We start from the raw sequence: 21,153 nt of genomic DNA, 5'->3' as shown, positions 1-21,153 counted from the left end.
ATTGATTATCCAATTCCACGAATTACGTACTCGGATGCAACTACGTACGTACCGGCCTTTCTTTTCCTATTTATTTATTTATTTTTCTGTTTTTTAAAAGTGAAACATATATGATTCTAGTTAAAAGGTGCTGCTGCTTGGAGATCGAACATATTTGTTTGGAATCGATATCTTCCACACCATCAACGAGTTCACTTTTTGTCTTTTGGCTTAAAGAGATCTAAGAGCTAGCGGTGGCATTTAGGTCACCGATCAGACAAACTCGTGATGATCTACTTCGATTCTCAGACAGACAGGCTAAGTAGACACAAACTTTCAGCCGGATTCATAATCTTTATTTTCGCAGCACACTGTTCAAATCCAGTACTAGAATCATTGTTCAGACTTTCTAACCGCCACGATGGTTAAAAAATAGATGTTATACCTTAATATTGACGGCTGAATTTAATAAAAGATGGATACACAGTGCAACTTTTTAGTAGTTTGAGTGTGTAATATTATATTGCTTTTGGGTGGCATTAATTAGAGTTGAGTCATTCACTAGCTTTGCATGTATCAGATCATTTAGATTCAGATAAAAACTCAAAATTGAGATGTAAAATATAATTAACTCTTGAGATCCTTTATTGCATATATAGAAGAAACACGTACGTACGAAGTGAAGTGGGCTTTAACTATATATATATATATATTGGTTGCAGACTGCAGTAGCACAACAAAATATTGTGAATGACATGATCATAGATTTGGGTTAATCAAGCTAATGTCAATTAAACAGTACAAACTCGGGTGGGTTGTGCTTGCTTTACCCATCCACCCAACTCGGTCTTCGCCCGATGCCGGGCAAAAACCTTAAGCCTGATCTTCAGAGAGTTGGGCCACAAGCCCGCCCATCAATTGGTTGTGTTGTAGAACTAATTTATTGCATTATCATTTCAAAATGTTGTGACAAGGATGAAGATTTAGCCGATTTAAGTAACTGCATCTTCAATGTTTATCTTCAAACCTGGCTTGCGCTTGATGATTATTATCCTCGAACTGCCAATTTAGATACCTCCACCTCTTGATCGTGAGAAGGTGCATATCATAGTTCAAGCTTCTTGCAACTTCAAAAAAATGTGCAACAGCAGCTTCTTCAGGCGTTCTAGCAAGAACACCATCTCCTAAATTAAGAATGTGTCCCCTTTGAACCCCGCACACCTCACGACCCTGAGAAGAAACAATTCTATCAGTGCAGGATTAATCGGCAAACACAGGATTAGCATGCTGCATTAATGGATGCATACACTATACATGAACACTCATTTTTGTGATGTTACAAAGTTGGGCACGTCGTAACTATGTCTACAGATGAGATTCTTCATGTTGTCCTTGTTACACTAGTCATCTTATCTAAAAACAATCCATGCTTGGGCTCGGGTGTCATTCAAAAATTTTCGCTTAGGAATTTTTGTCAAGAAATTATTAAATCTTTATCTACCCTGAGAAATAAACAACTCTATTCCTCACGGGTTCCTGTGACAATGTATACATATCCGACTCCTATTTCTTGAATGAATAGAGGTAAACTCTGTATAATCCTAGTCTACACCACAACAGGAAAGCCAGTGGCAACCACATACTAAAGATCAAAGAAGGGTCAAGACCAAAAACAGTCAACAATGAGTAACAGGTGAAAGAAATTTGTTAATAAAACCATCTCCAAACCTTTTAATTTCTTCCGTCAGAGTAGGAAGAGGAGAAAATAAGCAAGTGGGGTCAACGTTGCCCCGTACGCTGATCTCCCAACCCAATTGTTTCCTTGCATCTTCCATGTCCACCGTACAATCAAGCCCAATCACATCGATGCCAGTCCCTTTCAAACGCTCAAGAAGGCGACCATTTCCATTAACGTAGAGAACAAGTGGTGTCCGAGGACGCTTATTCTTTACTGCACTGACAATCTGCAATTTAGATGACCAATGAATAGAAAGGACAAATCAATTATAAAAAGTATAAAGCATTATAAATCCTGCAATTTTGTCAACTATTGAACAGAACAAGGCATGGAGTATAACATGTATAGCACTATTTCCTTAAAATGAAAAGTACGCAGAGGAAAATGATGTTTCCAGTCAATGAATCACTTTTTACCTGCTACAAATTTGCTCTAAAATTTTCTTATACTGCAAACAACAATAATAATATAGATATGATGCACAATGTATGCAGAAAAATTGAGACTTGAAAACTCCACAAGTATGCATGTATCATGGCAAAATTAAGTGAAACAACAAAGTAAAAAAGAAGGGGGAATTGGGATAAAGCTTTGCTTCCAGTTAATTTGTGCATTGAATTTATTGCTTTCTCAACAAATCAAACATGATATGAAGTACAAAGTGTAAGAAAATCTTGCAGCTCTCAGATTATTATAATTAATTCTATCCATGACTACAGCACAAAAACCATAATCATTCCAACTCCCATCTTCAATATATGGCTATGACCAGCGTTCCCACAGATAAGGTGGTAGTTGTGCACCCCATGAGTCAAAAGGTTTGTATGCAATGAGCCCCAGAATCCACTTGGAAAATAATCTAGGCTGATATTGCCCGTGTCAAATTAGAAAGAAGAGTCCTCAATACATGTGGTGCTCTATGCCACATGGTCTTTATGGTTGTATATGTGCTCGTTGTACTCCTTCCACTATATACGTAGCTATCGTCCAAGGTGCTCCTACAAAACCTAAAACAGCAGCGTGTCCACCAACCTACCAAAAATGACAAATAAATAATTCAATAGCTTAGAAACAGTTACGATTTTAATAACCAATAAATCCAATACTGAACAGAAAAGTTGGAATTCTTTCTAGATGCTTTATGAACCTTTAGTTACCTCCCGCCACAATAACCTGAGGGATTCACCAACAAAATGAAGTTTCTCTAAATCTATGGGATGCAGAGTCTTCAGTCCCGCTTCAGAATGAATTGGTGTTTGGATTATACTTATAAAAAAAAATGAATTGGTGTTTGGATTATAGGACTCCTTATTTTTTCTATGTCAAATGGGAAACCAAATGCAGGCAGAGGGGTCAGGATGTCGGAGAAAATAATAACTCCATCAGGATGGAAAGCTTCCCAAGGCTGCAAAGAGATTTCAACAATGAGATCAGTTGTCTCTGACCTCTCCCTGAAGGAAGGATATCTCTCTGCAAGCTTTCTATAAACGGCCATATACCTTCCTGCCTGACGCATCATCCACACTGGAGGCCGACTTACAGGATCTCCTGTTGCAGCCTTAATTAAAAGCAGATCTGGAAATATAAGTAAGATGAGATAGTTTTCAAGAAACGAATATTCGAGTATAACAGAATTCTCAAGATTGAATGAAATGGTGTCACGTGTAGGGAAATTCTTCTAGACTATTCTGCATTGCTGTCATGTACTGGAGTGGCCTTTGGTAGAGCAGGAGCAGCTACATCTTTTGGTGGAGCAGAGGCTATGTCTGATGGTGCAGGTTCGTTACTTCTAATATGCCCTGCGAGCCAAGCAGAGCTGGAAGAACTGTGAGGCTCGAACGTAATGTGCAGAATCTGGAGGTTGACAAAGGCTTTGTAAAAATGTCAACTAGTTGGTCCTTACTTGAGAGAAAAGAGACTTGAAGGGCTTTAGCATGAATCCGATCTCGTACAAAATGATAATCAATGTCAACATGTTTGGTACGAGAGTGCATCACAGGATTAACGGACAGATATGTTGCACCCAAATATCACAATAAAGAATAGGAGGTTTGAACAAAAAAATTCCTAACTCAGATAAAAGACCCTGCAGCCACAATAATTCACAGGTAGCATGTGCCAAGGCTTTATATTCAGCTTCGGTGCTCGATCTTGCAATTGTAAACTGTTTCTTGGAGCTCCAACAAACCAGATTTTTGTCATAAAAGACACAATATCCTCCAGTAGATTTTCGATCATCCGAGCAGCCGGCCCAATCGGCATCAGAAAAAGCAGCCAAAACAGGAGTGGGAGATGATGTAATAGCCAAACCATAATCCATAGTATGCTTGAGATAGCGTAAAATATGCTTAACAGCTTGCCAGTGAAACAAGCAGGGTGCATGCATAAACTGGCACACCCGATTCACAGAGAAAGCCAAATCTGGTCTTGTAAACAGTAGGTATTGCAAACTTCCAACTATGCTTCTATAGAGAGACAGATCTTCCATAGAAATAGAATCAAAGGCTGACAGTTTTGTGGAGGGAGACATAGGGCTACTCATAGACTTACAATTGCTCATGTTAGTTTTCTTGAGCAAGTCAAGAATACATTTCCTCTATGATAAAACAAGTCCAGTGGGATTTCGATGACATTCAAGACCCAAAAAATAGTGCAGATCTCCCAAGTTCTTGAGAGGAAAATCAGATTGTAAAATCTCCACAAGTTGAGCCAACACACTCGGATCAGAGCCAGTGAGAATCACATCATCCACATAGACTAAGAAATAAATCGTCACTGATTGATGCCGATATATGAACAAAGAGGCATCTGATTTCGAGACACTAAATCCCAATTCCAAGAGCTGTGAACTAAGACGCGCATACCAAGCGCGGGGGGCCTGTTTTAGGCCGTATAGTGCTCTGTTAAGTTTGTAAACATAGTTCGGGAATTGTGGGTGAACAAATCCCGGTGGCTGTGACATGAATACTTGTTCATCTAAGGTACCGTGCAAAAAAGCATTTTGCACATCCAGTTGTTGAATCCGCCAACCAGAGGACACAGCAATTGGGAGCACTAACCTGATTGAAGTTGGCTTAATGACAGGGCTAAAAGTCTCCAAGTAGTCGAGCCCTTCAAGCTGACTGTAGCCCTTGGCTACAAGTCGGGCTTTCCGAGTTTCAATCGAGCCATTCGAGTGATGCTTGGTCTTGAAAATCCAACGACAACCTTCAAGATTTTGGTTAGATGTAGGTGGAACCAGAGACCAAGCATTGTTAGATAAAAGAGCATAAAACTCGGATTGCATAGCATTTCGCCATTCCTGATGCTTTGAAGCCTCTGTTACGGAAGTGGGCTCTTCGGGTATCTCAGCAGAGATGGTATGAGCTTGTGGTCGGGGCCATGCGATGGTGCCATCTTTGCGAATTTTTGGGAAGTGGAGTTTTGATTTGGCTCGAGTCTGCATATGGTGTAGAGAAGAAGAGGGCATCGGGGTAGAAGCTGAATGAATTGGGGAAGACGCAGGTGCCCTAGATACAGGTGTGAGCGGGCTAGGTGGATTCATGGGCTCTGATGGTGATGATAAGGGTTGGGAGGAAATGGGATTCTGGTTAGGTGAAATGAGAGAAAGGTTTGGGCTAGAGGCTACAGGTTGGGTTGTGGGGAGTGTGGATCGAGAAGAGTTAATGGGCCCATGTGAGTGGTTTGAGTTGCTGAAGGTGGGAGGTGTGTTTAAGATTGGAAGAGAATATGGATTGGGTTGAGGTCTCGGGGACGAACTAGTAGTGTGTGTAGAAAAATAAAAATGCATTTCATCAAATAACACATCTCGTGAAATATACATACGGGCAGTAGGTACATGGAAACATAAATACCCATGATGATCCGAACTATATCCAAGAAAAATGCATGGAAGTGACCGATATTCCAATTTGTGATGATTATATGGCCTAAGATTAGGCCAACAAATACATTCAAATGATTTCAAGAATGTGCGATCTGGCACTTTGTGAAATAAAATTTCAAATGGAGATTTATTATTTAAGACAGGAGAGGGAAGACGATTGATGAGAAACACTGCAATTGTAAAGGCATCAGACCAATACAAATGTGGAGTGGATGAGTGTGCAAGAAGAGCTAATCCAATTTCAGCAATGGTCGGTGTTTTCGTTCTACCGACCCATTTTGAGAATGAGCATAAGGACACGAGAGACGATGTGAAATACCAAAAGATTGTAACATTGTATTTAAAGATCTGTATTCACCACCCCAATCTGATTGAAATGCTCGTATTTTTGTATTGAAAAGAAGTTCTACATGACGCTTAAAAGATAAAAAAGTAGACGTTACATCAGATTTGCATTTCAAAGGGAATATCCACGTAAATCTGCTATAATCATCTACAAAGGACAGATAATAACGAAAACCACCACGGGATAGAATTGGTGCAGGACCCCAAACATTCGAAAATAGAGGTTGAAGAGGAGCAGTGGAACGAGAGGTGGACTGATTGTATGGAAGTTGATGAAGCTTTGCTTGACAGCAGGAGGAACATAACCCGGACGTGGATGATGAGTGCATTGGAAGAGAAACTTTAGAGATAATTTTATTGACTAGTTGCATAGAAGGATGTCCGAGCCTGACATGCCGTTGAAAAGGAGATGCTTGAGTGCCCATGTACGCTTGAGGAGATGGAAGATCAGACGGAAACACATACATTCCATCCTTAGTATTGCCTTGGAGTAGAATTTTGTTGGAGTGAGAGTCCTTCACACGGAAAAAAGTAGAATAAAATTCAAAGAAAACGTCATTATCTTCACAAAATTTTCTAACAGAAATTAAATTTTTAGAAATAGAAGGAACATGATAAAGTTTTGAGAGAAGAAGTTTGCCAAAAGTGGAGGGAATGGTGGAGCTGCCAACATGTTGTATTGGAAGAGATGTGCCATCACCTATACACACTTGCTCGTCACCCTTGTATTCTGTGGAACTAAGAGACAAATTAGAAAAGTCATGTGTAAAGTGATGTGTAGCAACTGAGTCGGGATAACAAAGATTATCAACTGAAGAGGCTGGAGTAGAGGGTGAAGTAGGAATGGTGGTGAAATGAGCTGAAATGGAAGAGGGTGGAGGTGATTGAAAGCTTTGGTTGAACCTGTTATAGCACGTGAGAGCGGTATGGCCTTGTTTAAGACAAACTTGGCATGTGGGACGGGATGGTGAGAAGTGGGAAGGTGAGAATCGACCAGCATGACGACCACGACCACGTCCTCAGTAACCTCCTCTGCCTCGATAGAACCCACGGCCCCTATTTTGATTCTCAGTGAGCGGTTTGTAAGTGACATTTGCAGAGAGTTCCGTGGTAGCTGTGAGGCTAGTGAGTTGATGAGAGAGCCTGGATTCATGAGTGAGCAAATGATTGTACACCTGCGGTGGACTTAGAGGATCCACACGGGTTGTTATAGAGGTGACTACAGAATCGAAATCGGAACCCAAACCAGCCAAGAGATATGTGATAAATTCAGAAGATGATAAGGGTTTACCAGCTGCTGCAAGTGTATCTCGGAGGAGTTTTGTCTTTTGGTAATAATCTGCTATAGAGTCCGAGCCTTTCTTCAATGTGGCAAGTTGATACTGCACCTGCATGAGACGTGCTTGAGATTTTGCAGCAAAGAGATTGGCTAGTGTGACCAAAATCTCACGAGAGGAAACAGAGTCTAAGACATGAGCAATTATATTTTCTGATAAGGAGGAGATGAGGACACTCATGATGGCTTGATCTTGTTGTTGCCAAGCCAAGTATTCAGGGTTGGGTTTTTCAGAACTTTTATCAAATGGGTGGGGAGATTTAGTGGTTCCATCGACAAAGCCAAATAGATTTTGACCCTTGAGATAAGGCATGAGCTGAGCCTTCCACAAGAGGTAATTATCATGACTGAGTTTGACAGTAACTAAATGGGACGAAGATGGAAGAGGAAGAGGTGGAGGTTGGGGTGGAGGGGTTTTGAGTTTTTCTGCCATGGCAGTGCCTTAGACGTGAGTCTTAGATGGCTCTTGATACCATGCTTGAATCAAGATAAAGACGCAAGGAATGAAAATATTCTGAGTGTTTTTCATTGATGTTTACTGTACATTGTGGTGGTATTTATACACCAAGAAACGAATATTCGAGTATAACAGAATTCTCAAGATTGAATGAAATCGTGACATGTGTAGGGAAATTCTTCTAGACAATTCTGCATTGCTGTCATGTGCTGGAGTGGCCTTTGGTAGAGCAGGAGCAGCTACATCTTTTGGTGGAGCAGAGGCTATGCCTGATGGTGCAGTTCGTTACTTCTAATACAACATGTAGGATAATCAACCCTCAACCAATGCATTATAAGAACTATATCCTTAAAACAATGACATTAGGGTGTTTACGGACGGGGTAAGTTGAATCATGGACATGGCAAGGCATTTGCTAAGGGCTCATTGATAGCATGACAGATATTGGCATCTGGATGTGGAGAGAAACCAAGGTTCCAAGTATAAACTAATTTCCAAGTACCATTCCTGCCATATGCTACGAAAATAAAACTTGAGAAAGTCACGGCTTCAATGCAAACAATATGTATTAACTACTCGCTAAGTTTCAGAGATTCAAAAACCAAAAACAGTTTGTCCCATTGTTAAATACCCAGATTGAACTTCAGGTACAAACTGGTCACTTGGTATTATTAGATAGGATTTCGGATAGAAGAAGCCCTTTCTAAAACGCGCTCACCTAGTTTTAATTTCTTATTAATTTTCAAAGATACAAAATGAATTCTGGTAACTCTTGCCTGCACTACTTAAGCAGTGCCATATGTCGAAGTGATATCAGAACTTAATCATACTTTTTCCTTTCCTTTTGGGGTTTTTTAATGTCTAAGCACAAGAGTCCTCGCATAATAAAAATCATAAATCGCGATTGTTTTTGGGCATTGCATTTCCAATTGAATTTCTATGCGTGGTAGAAAATCCATTTCAAACTATAAAACATGCACCAATTCAAGGAAAAAAAAAAATCAGAAAACAGTTATCACGGAGAGACCTGTGGTTTTAAGAAAATATGCGTATATATGAGAAAAGTAAAAAACGAACGTACCGAAGAAAATGACGAAGAGCATGCTACACGGAACTTTCTAGGTGGGCATTTTCTTTTGAGGGGATATAAAGTTCCACTGGGACAGCCTGAGTTTAACCCCAAGTGAACGAAAACGATGCAAGACTTCCATCCCGAAGAACAGCAAACCACACCGGCACTGCATATGTACACGAAATAGCAAAGTACGAATCCCAAATGAGAAAAGACAGAAAAGAACCGAGAGAGACAGACAGACATTACCTGGTAGGGAAATAAAAGCCCATTTCTTTCCGATAAATCATAGAGGAAAATGCCAAGCGTCCCGCTCCCAATTCCCGCCGGAGCTATCGCTTGTAATAGTACGTATTTTTTTATGTGTTTTTTTTTTTAATATTTTTTTATATAAATTTTTTTAATAATTTTAAATATTTAAAAAAATTTTATAATATTATTAAAAAATACTTTCTCAATCATTAAATAAAATATTAAAAAAATAATTTTTAATAATTTTTTTTACTTTATGATTAAGAAAATGTTTTTTAATAATATCCTAAATTTATTTTCATTTTTTTAAATATTTAAAAATATTAAAAAAATTCTATAAAAAATAATTGAAAAAAAATATATTAAAAAACACATACTAAAACCAGCAGTTGCTCTAACGGGAGGCACCAGCGGTGGCCTAGCAGTACTCAATCATAAAACCTTCACGGAGAGTAGCGACGGAGGTTAAAAATTAAAATGTAGTACTCAGAAAAGTGAGGATAAACATAGATTATTCCACTGGCAATAAATTTAGAAAATAATATAATTTGATATTATATATTAAATTATAAAATTATTTATTATAAAATAAATTTAAGGATTATATAAAATTACGATAATATATAAATTTATTTTTATATAATTTTTTGTATTTAAACACATCTCTGTTAGTAATACATGTATTAAATCCAGAGAAGTGTTTTCCTTTTTTAGAAAGAGAAACTTTCTCTTCTTTCTAGAAAGTTCTCATCATCTTCGATCAGTGTTTCTCAATGTTTTGAATACCGTACCGGATAGCGTACCGGTCAAGGCACTGGAACGAAATATTTCGGTACCGGTACCGTTTCGGGATAGCGTTTCGGGATAAAGTTTCGGGATAGTCGATCTATAAATAAATTATATATATAAATATATATAAAAATTATATTCTAAAATAATAGTCTATATATAAATAAATTATATACAAATACATATATATATAAATTATAAATAGTCTAGTCTGAATTGAGGGTTAAAAAATAAGTTTGTAGTTTGAAAAAACGAAAAAAACGAAAAAAAAAAAAAAAAAAAAACACAGGCCGAAATATCTGCCGGTACCGGCCGAAATATAGGCCGGTACAGGCCGAAATTGAGGCCGGTATGACCGGTACCGGCCGGTACGGCCGGTATTTTGGCCGGTACGGAACAGATATAGTACCTGTACCGGCCGGACGGCCGAAACGAAAAATTTCGGCCGTACCGGCCGGTACGGTACGAAATTTAAAACTTTGGTGTTTCCACTGAGAGTAGTGTGGAAGCCTCCTTGTCATTCTCCTTTCAGTTCCTGTTTGTATATAAATTTTCCAACTAATGGTTTTGGTCCCTCTTTTTCATTGGCTCGATTTTAATTAGATTTATCGCACTCCAGCAACCGCTGTTCTGCATGCGCCCCACAATGCAACTCTCCATTCGCCAATCTACTAGGACGAAGTGAAATCATAGTGAAAGTTCAATGGCTACACGTGTCGCATCAATAGATTCTACACCTCAAGATCTTCCAAATTTGACCCATCCCATCTCACAATCATTGGTGTGTGGGGATCACTACTGGCAAGTATGAAGAAACTCGATATGCCGCAGTCTAGCTCATTCGAAGTCGATCTCTTTACTATATTTCCGTTTTCCTTAACCGATGATCTTAATGAAGAGAATATGAAATTCTTCAGGAAACATTTCAGAACAACAAATTATAATGCACCTTCAGCATCCATTGGCTCCAGCAATGTCATCATAGTTTGCACAACTCTGCGAACTGTAAAAAGCCATCATTTAAGACAACGCCCTCTTTTACAAGGTATGGGTGGGGACAAGTTTTTTTTATCCCAAAACCCATTTTTTTTAACCTTAACACTGTGGTTGTTATAATAGAGTATTTGTTGAAAAACTCCACCCTCTCCTTATGTATCTCGCCTTTCATTTCTTAATGAAATATTTGTTTGCTTAGGGAAAAAATATATACATTAAATCAAACAACTGGTTTGAAAAAATAATAATAATTAGAAAATATTAAAATCCAAATTGGGGGTAGATTTCAATCTTATAAATAGTCTTAGTTATGACATAACCTAATAAAACTGGAGTTAAATTTTCGTATTTGAGTATATGTAAATTAGGCGTCTGAAGGTGTCGCATTCGTTCGAGACTTCGAGACTCGAGAGTCGAGTGACGTGATTTTATTGGTTTGGACATTTTCTTGGTTTTCTTTTTCATTTTTCTTTATGCCCGTGAAGTGGATCCGGATGGACGGTGATGTAAATATTTAAAGAACTTTACACTATATACCATATAATTTTGTAAAATTTAAAAATTAAAGTTTATTTTTTAAATTAAATTATATTACATGAATAATGTGTAGTGTAGAAAAAAAATCTCGTAGCTGAAAACGAGAAATGCTGGTCATGCACTCCTCTATAGGTGAAAAAAAGAAACTGGTGAACCGGATTGGTGGATTTCATCTAGTATTGAGTTTGATCCGGTACCAATTCTATTTTTCTCAAAACTAGTTTGATTTCGATTTTTATTTTTCTAACACCGAATCGGACCGAATTAGTTCATATATATATTTAAATTTTTTTATTATATATAATTTTTATATATAATATATATTATTAGTATATATAAAATAACAAAAATGCTAGAGAGCCTGATTTGGGCTCCCCCTTTTTTTTGTCCGTTTGCTTTTTTTTTTTTAGTTTTTTTACTTAATGATTAAGAAAATATTATTTAATAATATTATAAATTTTTTTCTTTTTTTAAAAATATTTAAAAATGTTAAAAAATGATGTGAAAAAAATGTTTAAAATCCTATATAAATAACTATATATTATTATTATGGTCTATTGTGTTAATAGTTAGACTATAATATATTAATCTACTATAATATATCACTATAATCTATAATACAATTATAATATATATTAGAACAAGGCTTGCTAGGTTTGGCGTACCAAACAGCGTACCAACATTCACAATTTTTTTTATTGTAAAAAAAAATTTGAGAGAAGAATAAGATATTTTATCTTAAGAAAATCATTTACGTATTCAATTCACATCATCTCATTAAACGGATGCCTTACATTTAATATTGGTGTGCGGTTTGATGCGCAAAATCGCTTGCAAGAAAACTTTTCCTATTAGAATATACTATAATATATTATCACTATATTATTATATACTATAATATATATAATATATAATATATCGACAAAGTCAGACCGAAATCGATAAAATTAAAAGTACCAATTTAGAGGTGTAATTTGTACGGTATCGATTCTTCAAATCTCAAAATTGATATATATTGATTCGGTTCTAAAATTTGTTCAAAATCGACTCGAAGTGGACCGGTTACTCATTCATTTTCCATGACCCAGTTTTCACCTAAAAATTAATCTTGTTATTTGAAGTGGGATCAGTACAGAAAATGTTCTCCACCTATTGGGAAACAAAACCAGGGTTACTTTTTAGTTTTTAACGCAAATAACTTGATAGCAATTTACAACAATATCCACAAAACAAGTCTGTCTCATAATGAGTATGGACTACATTGCACTTTTTATGAAGCAAGATGAATAGACTTGAACTGCTTCACTATTATCAACGAAACTGGGTGCGTGAAAAAGGCCACCATGTGCTTGATCAAAGATCGAAGTGAGGCTGCGTTCTTCCATTATATGTGTTTCCCACTTTATCGTACAGAATGGTATAGTTCGAGCTGCTTACATTCCTGAAGTAACAGGAATTGCTGTCATCATATCTGTACATTTTGTAGAGAGCTCTTTGATAATTCTAAAGCAGAAGCCTCGGACTTTTTCTCATTAAATCCTAACGTGAAATTTTCAAGAGAAAAAGAAGTTTCATTTCCTTGATCCAAGTAGTTGTAGTATAAATAAAGGGAGAATTCTTTGTGTGATTCCGCCGAGTAAACAGACGAGGATGGCATCTTTGCATGAACACTGTCATTGAAATGGATGGTCTGGTTCACAACCTGCAAAGTCCCATTGCTCCCCACCACCATTGAATTACTGTAACGGAGGTTTTGAATCCAATTGGTTGTGAGATTCCCATGAGAAGATCTCACCCATCCAGTCGAGGATATGGACCTGTTTGCACTATTAAAAAACGTTCCATTCAAACCCTTGAAATTAGATACCGCTGAAACAGCAAGAGGCAAACTATCGTGCTTTAAAAGCTCCGCTTCTGTTTTAGTGCTCTTGCTGTCCAACCAAAGATGCAAATTTGCATCTATGTACCAGACATTCAAGGCATTTGTCACACTAAATTCAAACGTATGGGCCTTTCCATCCAATATCTTCGCCAAAAATGGCGTGATTTCAATATTATAGGAAGGGAGATTGAATGATCCAATGCCAGTGATGGGTCTCCATAACAGAGGATTGACCCCTCCTGTATAAATCACTGTAAAAGGCCAAACTGCACCTATAACCTCGTCATCAAGACTAACCACAACCTCCCTAAAAGGCCCATTTCCGGGCGTATCAGTAAGATTATTTGCCTCGATGAACTCGTTCGGAGGATTCGAATACCAAGATTCATCACTCTCATGGAATGAAACATAGACCTCCAGCACAGCCCTATAAGCATTTAGAGGAATCTCGAATTCCTTCGACGCAAAATCGGTGGAGTTCTCAATTTCAAACCACAACCCATCATTCAACGGCAGGTCTCGCGAAAAAGGTAAGATCAAATCAGCCGGGAAATGATACTTGGCAACTGAGTTATCCGAGGTCGACCCATAATCATCGGATTTTTTCTCAACGGTATAAAAACGAAGGGTTATATTCACATGGAACACCCCAGTATACGTACTATCAATCAGATTACCAAGATAAACAGCAAGAGTTTGATTCTTCATAAGCAACGAATAATACCTCGTAATGTCCTTCTAGACGCTCCAAGCAATCCCGGTAGCCCTCGGCTCCGCCGTGCAGCTACGAAGAAGCTCAACCCCACCAAGCCAAATGCCAAAGATGCGGTCGAATTGCCTGCCTTTACAGGTTGAATTCCATTCAAGGACAATCTTGGAGAATTTTCGAGACGGGCATTCCGAGGGAGGGGTGTAGTTCGCAAGCACTGGGGACTTGCCATAAGTGTAGCCAAAGTCGTGTTGGAGGATGAGGTAAGAGCAAGGCTTGGTGTTGGGGAGTTGGATGGGCTTGGTTACTTCAAAGAAGAGAGTTGGTGGGGTGTCCTTGAGGGTTGTTCTCTGGGAGAGAGCGTCTGCTCCGATGAGGCTGCTTTTGTGGAGAATGGCTGTGGAGAAGAGAGCCCGGTGGAGTAGAAGGAGAAAGAGAGAGAAAAGTAGAGAGGGGGGAAACATTGGGTTTTACTTGCTGCTGTGCTGGTTTGGTTTGGTAGATTATTGCCAAGCCTTTTAGCCCTTATAAAGTGAACTCAATATTCGAGTGGGTCTTTTGGGATCCTCGTCATGGTAAAGCTAGCCATCTTTTTAAAAGGAGAAATGCTTTCAAAAACTGTCCCCATTTTTTTTTTTTCAATATTTAGTGATTAAAAAAATATTTTTTTAATGATGTTATAAATATTTTTTATTTTTTTAAAAATATTTATGATGATGAAAAAAATACATGAAAAATAAAAAGTAAAATAAAAAAATAAAGTGTGCTTTTCGGGAGACATGACATATTCTCGATAAGTGTAGTGCTGCTCTTTTAAAAATATTTCTTACAACTATAATAATCATCCAATCAAGAGAAAAAAATAAAAATCATCTTCAGCCTATTGTGTTTCACGAAATCGTAATCTGGGACATAAGGAGAGGTCATCGATGATCCAAATCTTCAGGAAGTTGTCAACATAGAAAATGTACGAATAAGTGATCTCAGAAGTTTCCAAGAACGCTACTGGATTGGTGCTGAAAAATGCTAAAAATGTCGTGTTTTTAGGATTGGTGATGATGTTTCCAATTTCCCAACCATCATCGACATGTGATCTTCAGCACGGCAATCATAGTTCATTTACCTGTTTTGTTAATCAAATGCCCGCCCAGAGAGTAAAATCAGCAAATAACTGCAAGAGGTCCCACCCACAACAACTCTAATTTCGTCGAACATTCAATCTTGATACAGTAACCTTCAGAGTCGGACAGTCAGAGGACGATGATGAGTGAACTGTTCGTTGGCGAGGGCGTGGGTGCGCAGAGGAAGTCTGAATGCTTAAATTCTTGGTGAATAATCATCCCGTCCGGTTGTTGCATCCTTGTACTAAATAGTGGAAGGCAAACCTGGAGGAGATGGAGTTGGGTTGTGAATCGCAATGCACCGGATGATGACGAAGAGGACCGTGGGTGGTGATGCTGGTGAGAATGAGATTATGGATTGGATTGCGATTATGGATTTAGGTCCGGCCATGAAAGAATCTGTACAACGTTGAGACATATACGAGAAAATGGTTGATAACAATTTTTTTGTATTACAACTGGGAGAGAGAAGACCAGAATAGCCGTCAATATGTAAATCCAAACTCGAATGATTATTGCATAATATACAATGTAGATTAGAAAACCAACATGCTCGCTGACACTAGGTTTGTTTGCTAATAATAATTTCAGCGGAAGCCATGTCATAATCATAAAATAGCAACATTTACATCACAAACTCCCCAGCCACTCAAACCTATAGATAGCGATGTAAAGCAGAAGACAATTCAAAGTCCACGGCACCACATGTTTAAATAAACATAAATACAGCAGAATATATTTTACTCGCACGCCAGTTTCGTACCAAAGCTAGTTAGGCAAATTGCAAATGCCTGGAAAGCTGACAAGGGCTGCCTGTAATCCATGGTGAAGGTATCGTCCCCTACCTTCCCAAACTGAAGGAGAACTGTTTCCTCATCTCCTTTTCCTCCTGGCTGACTCTGATCTGCTATTGCAACCAGTTGAAAATTCTTCACCGATGCTACTGTCACCCGGCCATGGAAATTCAAACACCAGCACTGCAAATGTTCGTGCCACCTTGGAGCTTTGTTCCTCAAAATTGTACATCCAGAACCAGCAGATTCAAGTTTCTTCATATTGCATTTGCCCAGACTCAGAGACCTGTCATAAGCAGTTTCTCCCTGCGATGAACACTTCAGCGAACAAACCATTCTCCTTGGTCCTCTAGGTTTCAAAATGTTGAACTTATAAGAGACCTGCCCAACCTCAAAATTCCCAGCTGGAACTTGGGGACTAATTTGTTTGCTTGCAAAACGACGGCTGCCTCTGCTAATTGAGGGTTTTGCGCCACTGTGTGGTGGTTGGCTGTCATAAATTGCAAAATTCGTGCCAAGAAAGTCCGAACTGCAACACATTTCAAATTAAACAGGAATGCAAAGATTGTTTTCTTTTTACTTGACAGATCCTTCAAACAATTCTTAACAGAATCCAGACATCACACCATATTCTGTCATTCTACCATACAAATTAGACAACAGATTACCAATTTCAGGGGGAAAAAAAAAAAAAATCAGCCAACAGAAATTTCCAAGGCAGGCAGACAGCATAAATTAAAGGCGCATAAGTAACCATTTTGCAAACCAGACAATCCAATAGGATGATAGAGTGCTAATCTGAGTTTTAAAGTTGTTTGCAACAATCAAATTTAGCTGATACCAGCTCAATCTCTGAAAATTTAAAAGCAAAATAGACTGCATAGAACTGTTTATAAAGTTGGTTCTGTATTTCCTTAGACAACCTAGCTTGTTTTTGCTTATATTAAAAAAAAAAAAAGATAACCTAGCTTGTTTTTGCTCTACTTTATAACACAAATCTACCAAATGGCCTATATACCAGAACAAGTTTCGCCTTGAAGATGCACACCTGTAGTAAAAGATCTCAAAATCCCAAAATTTATCCACTGAGAAAGTAAAGACACGTTCTATAGAACTTAAAACAAAAATAAATAAATAAATAGACTTAACAGATAACTAGAGGTGTAGTCCAGCAATTACGTGTGAGCGCACGCACTCACATGCAAAATCAGAAAATTCCTCGTCTAAACGATTTTAAACAAGAATGTTTTACCTTAACTTTCCAACATAAGCATTACTTCCTTGAGATAGGTCATCAGCATCAAGTGAAATAATATACTCAGTGTGAGCACCATTCCTATACTTTCGTGCTGCCAAGAGAAACTTTCCCTTATCCGTGAATGCTGCCAAAAGAAGAAACAAGAAAAACTCAATTGAGCCATAACTTCAAGTATTTCCACGGTGCAGTCATGAAGGTCCAACAATAAGGTTAAAAGAAAACAGATTAATCTACTCTTTAGCTTTGGCAAATCCAAAAATCACAATCATATGTGGTCTAAGTTTGGATTTCTCAAAATGAAAATCCTTGATTATGTTCCTATTATCATCATAACTTTACAATCTCATCATTGATAGAACTTCACCAATGCCACCTACTTGGCCCACGACCGTAGGACCATTTGACTAATAAATTGTTTGCTTAAAAAAAAGAGAAATGATAGTTGCAGTCGTGAGTACTCAAGTGCCGTGCAATCACTTTGAAAAAAATGACTAAATACGGGACCCACATGAAAAAATAATAATTTTTTAATAGTCCACTCTTTTTCAAAGCGACTGCATGGCGCTTGCGCACTCCACAACTATATGTAGCCTTACTTTAAAAAAAAAAAAAATTCAACAGTACTTCAACCCACGACCTTAGGGTCATTTGACTGAGATCCCATTGAGCAATTTCTTTGAAGTGAAAAAGGTTCCATCATATGAAAGACTAATGAATGGAAGAAATCAACTCTATAACTAACATGGAATGGGTCAGACTCAGGATTCAAGTAAATTGTTGGGAGGATATGCATAATGCAAATGTGCCCACAGATGTACCTACTAAGCTGGAAGTCAATTTAATAGGTTTGACATCTAGCCAAAAAAAATCTACTAGTTAGACAAATTGCAATGTAGCCATTTGATTTTGGTTTTGGTGACATAAATGCCAAGACTCTCTAGTCAAAAAATAAACTGTTCCTCCAGAGGGAGGGAATAGAAGGCAGCTTTGACCACAAACTCGATTTCATATTTTTGTACATCTTATAGAAAGCCATTCCACAAATATATACTTAGGCGGTGTTTTTTTTTTAAAAGTCAATATACACTTACACGGTGTAAGGGAGAGATAGAGGTAAAATGTTGATGTCTTCTTATTCCGTTTTATAAGACATTGATGTGGAAGCTCACGTGGTCCCGGCTGCATTTAACACAAAATAATAAGACCACCGATCCCAATTAGAATTATAATCTCATCAACTAATAGACATCATGAAACCCAAAATATAAATCAGGAAGCTAAACCAAACCAAAAGCAACTTGATCTGCAAAACCACATCCCATCAAAATAATGACTGAAACAAGCACCACGTGTAGGGTGGCAAGAACAAAAGTTATACCTAATATTTTCTTATACACATTGAAGAAAAAAACATGCGGATACATCAATAAACTAGCTTGAAGACTATGTTCTGAAAGCACGATATTAATTCTTGAACAAAACATGATTTCTATAAAACAATCACCAACAACACATTAGATTCCTTGTGCCCAAACACGACGCCCAATTGAAAAATAAAATTCGCAAATCAAACAAAAAGATACGATAACAAACACCCGGACAAGATACAATTCAATGCATATCACCAAAAAGATCCACTTTCTGAATATATATGTCTGTATGATCTCAACTACGGTAATATTTTTTTATAAATATGGTAATATTTCTACAAAATTCCGTAACAATTGCATGATTAACATTGTAATCTCTCCCTTATTGGGAAATAGTGTGTAATGAAGTGCATGATACTGCAATGTCTTCATTATTAGGCAATATTCTCATAATTAGTTTCCTAAATAAGCTGCAAGCTCTCGTATAAAAGGGTGTAGATGCCATATGACAAATCACGAAGGAAAACACAATTGCCAAAAGACGTAAACAGGAGGCCCGGATCCCCCTCGAAGTGATAAACCCTCTCTCTTCTCTCTTAGTTCGTTTTTTTTTTTCGGATTTCCAATCGAAACGACCATAGGTTGCTATTTTTCAAGACTTTCAATCAAACACTAATCCCAAAATTGCAAATGGATTTTAAAAAATACAAAAAAAAAAAAGAGAGAGAGGAAAACAGTGATATCCCCAAGGAGAAGAAGAACCTTTTTGAGGCAAGAAGGGAAAGTGATTATGCCGGTGAGGGAAGGGGAAGGAACGATCTCTTTGGTGATCTGTCTCCACCTCTTGCAGACGCAGGCGCAAGCGACGATGTTTTGGCGGAGGTCGCCATCACTCCTCTCCACACGCTGTATGATCTCTGCCAGTAGCTCAGGGAGCATTCCGGCCCATGAGCGGTCGGGCTGGCCCGCCCCTCCTCCCCTGCCTGACCCAACGGCCTCGTCCGAGTCGCGAACGCGCCCGCTTTTCTCGTTCAGTTCCTTGAAAGACCTGGAGAATCTACGAGAGAAGGAACTCCTCAGGCACATCGCGTTGCAAACTTGCAGAGAGAGAGACTAGAGAGAGAGAGAGAGAGAGAGAGAGAGAGTAGTGGAGATTGGGAAACATTAATGGCAGTGGAAATGGACAAATGATAAAATTACGCGTTCTTGTAGTATACGGTGTCTTACCGTTGCCGTCTGTACTGTAGTGTATAAGTTTCTTGTGAAATTACGTATATATCATTGGCTGTGATGATCCGACTTTATGCTTTGATATTTGGGTTCTTTTTGCCTTTTTTTTTTTTTTTTTTTTTCTCTCTCTCTCGTTAATTATGCTTAAAGATAAGATTTAGGTATTTGTTTAGACAACTGATACGATGTTTGTATTGCCAAAAGGAGTTGGTGTTAGTGATCACAATGGGACAAGCCTAGAGTGGTGTTTGGCACCAGTCTTGATTATGATGGACAGCTTCAAACAGATTTTAATCTTATCATTAAACTTTTACCTCGACGGAGTTTTATTTATATTAGTTCAATTTTTTTATTTAAAAAATAATATTTATAGCCTTAAAATATGTAAATCTGTATGCTTAACAAATGAAAAAAATATATTCATTATTTATTTTTTCATCATCTCATGATGTGATAGTGAATTATATATTTATAAATGAAATATAATAAATAATTTTTAATCATCTAATATCAGATTATAAGATAATAAAAAATAAATAAAGAATAGCATTACTCTTAACAAATTCGTATATCATAATTTTGCACAAACATCTTACTTGGTATGACTAAAAAAAATGATGCCACCGGAGAGGTACAATGATTCCACGAGATCAAATCATGAACAGAGTGATCTGCCCATTAACATGATTCTAGTGGGAATGGTTTGATGCTTTTAGCTGTCTTGGGCCTCGTCTATGTGGTGTGTGAAGCAGAATGGAGGAGAGAGATATCCCCAGATAGCTGGTCGCATCCCAAAAATAAAATTAAGAATTAAAAATAGAAAGCTTTACTGCTAAGGTTTCTATTGCATTATGGCTAATTATAATGGTCACAGGTCTCTTTCAAAAGAAATGATGAGGGAGGAGAAGAGTCGATGAGATTTGATAGTTCCATCTTATTTAAATGGACGGTGGTGAAAATAAGTACTACTTTTAGCAAAAAGTTTAATGGCTTTATAATCACACATACATTCTTCCAAATTGACTTGATAACATATAGTTTTTTTTTTTTTTTCCCCATCCATTTACAAGCCAAGTTATTTCGACTTTATTTAAATTCTTGTATAATTACTTCAACCAATAAATAATATTAACAATGTACCTTTTAATTTTAAATACGAAGTTAGGATATTTTCTAGTTGACAAATAATATAAATTAATGTAACATGATATAGTACATTAAATTGTAAAACTATTTTTATTATAAATTAAATATAACGTATCATATGAAATCACGTCAGTTTGTTAGTTTATTTTTATAGGATATTTTTGTGTTTGCAGTACTTTTATTTTTTCTTAAAAAAAAAAGAAATAAATTCTCAAAACGCGTCGTCAAAAGAGCATAGAATTAGCAATCATGGGGG

The 21,153-nt window shown here is 37.4% G+C and overlaps 1 protein-coding gene and 2 pseudogenes across 1 annotated transcript; all 3 read right to left on the bottom strand.

Annotated features, from left to right (window-relative positions):
- Positions 1-729: 729 nt before the first annotated feature.
- Positions 730-9,102, bottom strand: LOC121236776 (annotated as a pseudogene).
- A 3,441-nt stretch (positions 9,103-12,543) lies between these two features.
- Positions 12,544-14,442, bottom strand: LOC121236775 (annotated as a pseudogene).
- A 1,148-nt stretch (positions 14,443-15,590) lies between these two features.
- LOC121236773 (tubby-like F-box protein 7) lies at positions 15,591-19,731 on the bottom strand. Its single transcript, XM_041133224.1, has 4 exons — positions 19,284-19,731; positions 18,243-18,330; positions 17,146-17,275; positions 15,591-16,422 (listed from the first exon to the last, which is right to left on the bottom strand). Exons 1-4 carry the CDS (start codon positions 19,605-19,607, stop codon positions 15,840-15,842), a joined length of 1,125 nt encoding a protein of 374 aa, XP_040989158.1. The 5' UTR covers positions 19,608-19,731; the 3' UTR covers positions 15,591-15,839.
- Between the last annotated feature and the right edge of the window lie 1,422 nt (positions 19,732-21,153).

Source organism: Juglans microcarpa x Juglans regia, chromosome 6S (genome assembly GCF_004785595.1).
Source record: "Juglans microcarpa x Juglans regia isolate MS1-56 chromosome 6S, Jm3101_v1.0, whole genome shotgun sequence".
Classification (NCBI taxonomy): domain Eukaryota; kingdom Viridiplantae; phylum Streptophyta; class Magnoliopsida; order Fagales; family Juglandaceae; genus Juglans; species Juglans microcarpa x Juglans regia.
The sequence above is the reverse complement of the archived record's forward strand: the minus strand, read 5'-3'. Positions and strand labels throughout refer to the sequence as shown.

Coding starts and splice junctions, on each gene's coding strand:
- LOC121236773 (XM_041133224.1), bottom strand. CDS start 19,607: ATGTGCCTGAGGAGTTCCTTCTCTCGTAGATTCTCCAGGTCTTTCAAG. Junction 18,331..19,283: donor TCCCTTCTTGCCTCAAAAAG/GTTCTTCTTCTC, acceptor TGTTAAATGCAG/CCGGGACCACGTGAGCTTCC. Junction 17,276..18,242: donor CTATCTCTCCCTTACACCGT/GTAAGTGTATAT, acceptor TTCTTTTGGCAG/CATTCACGGATAAGGGAAAG.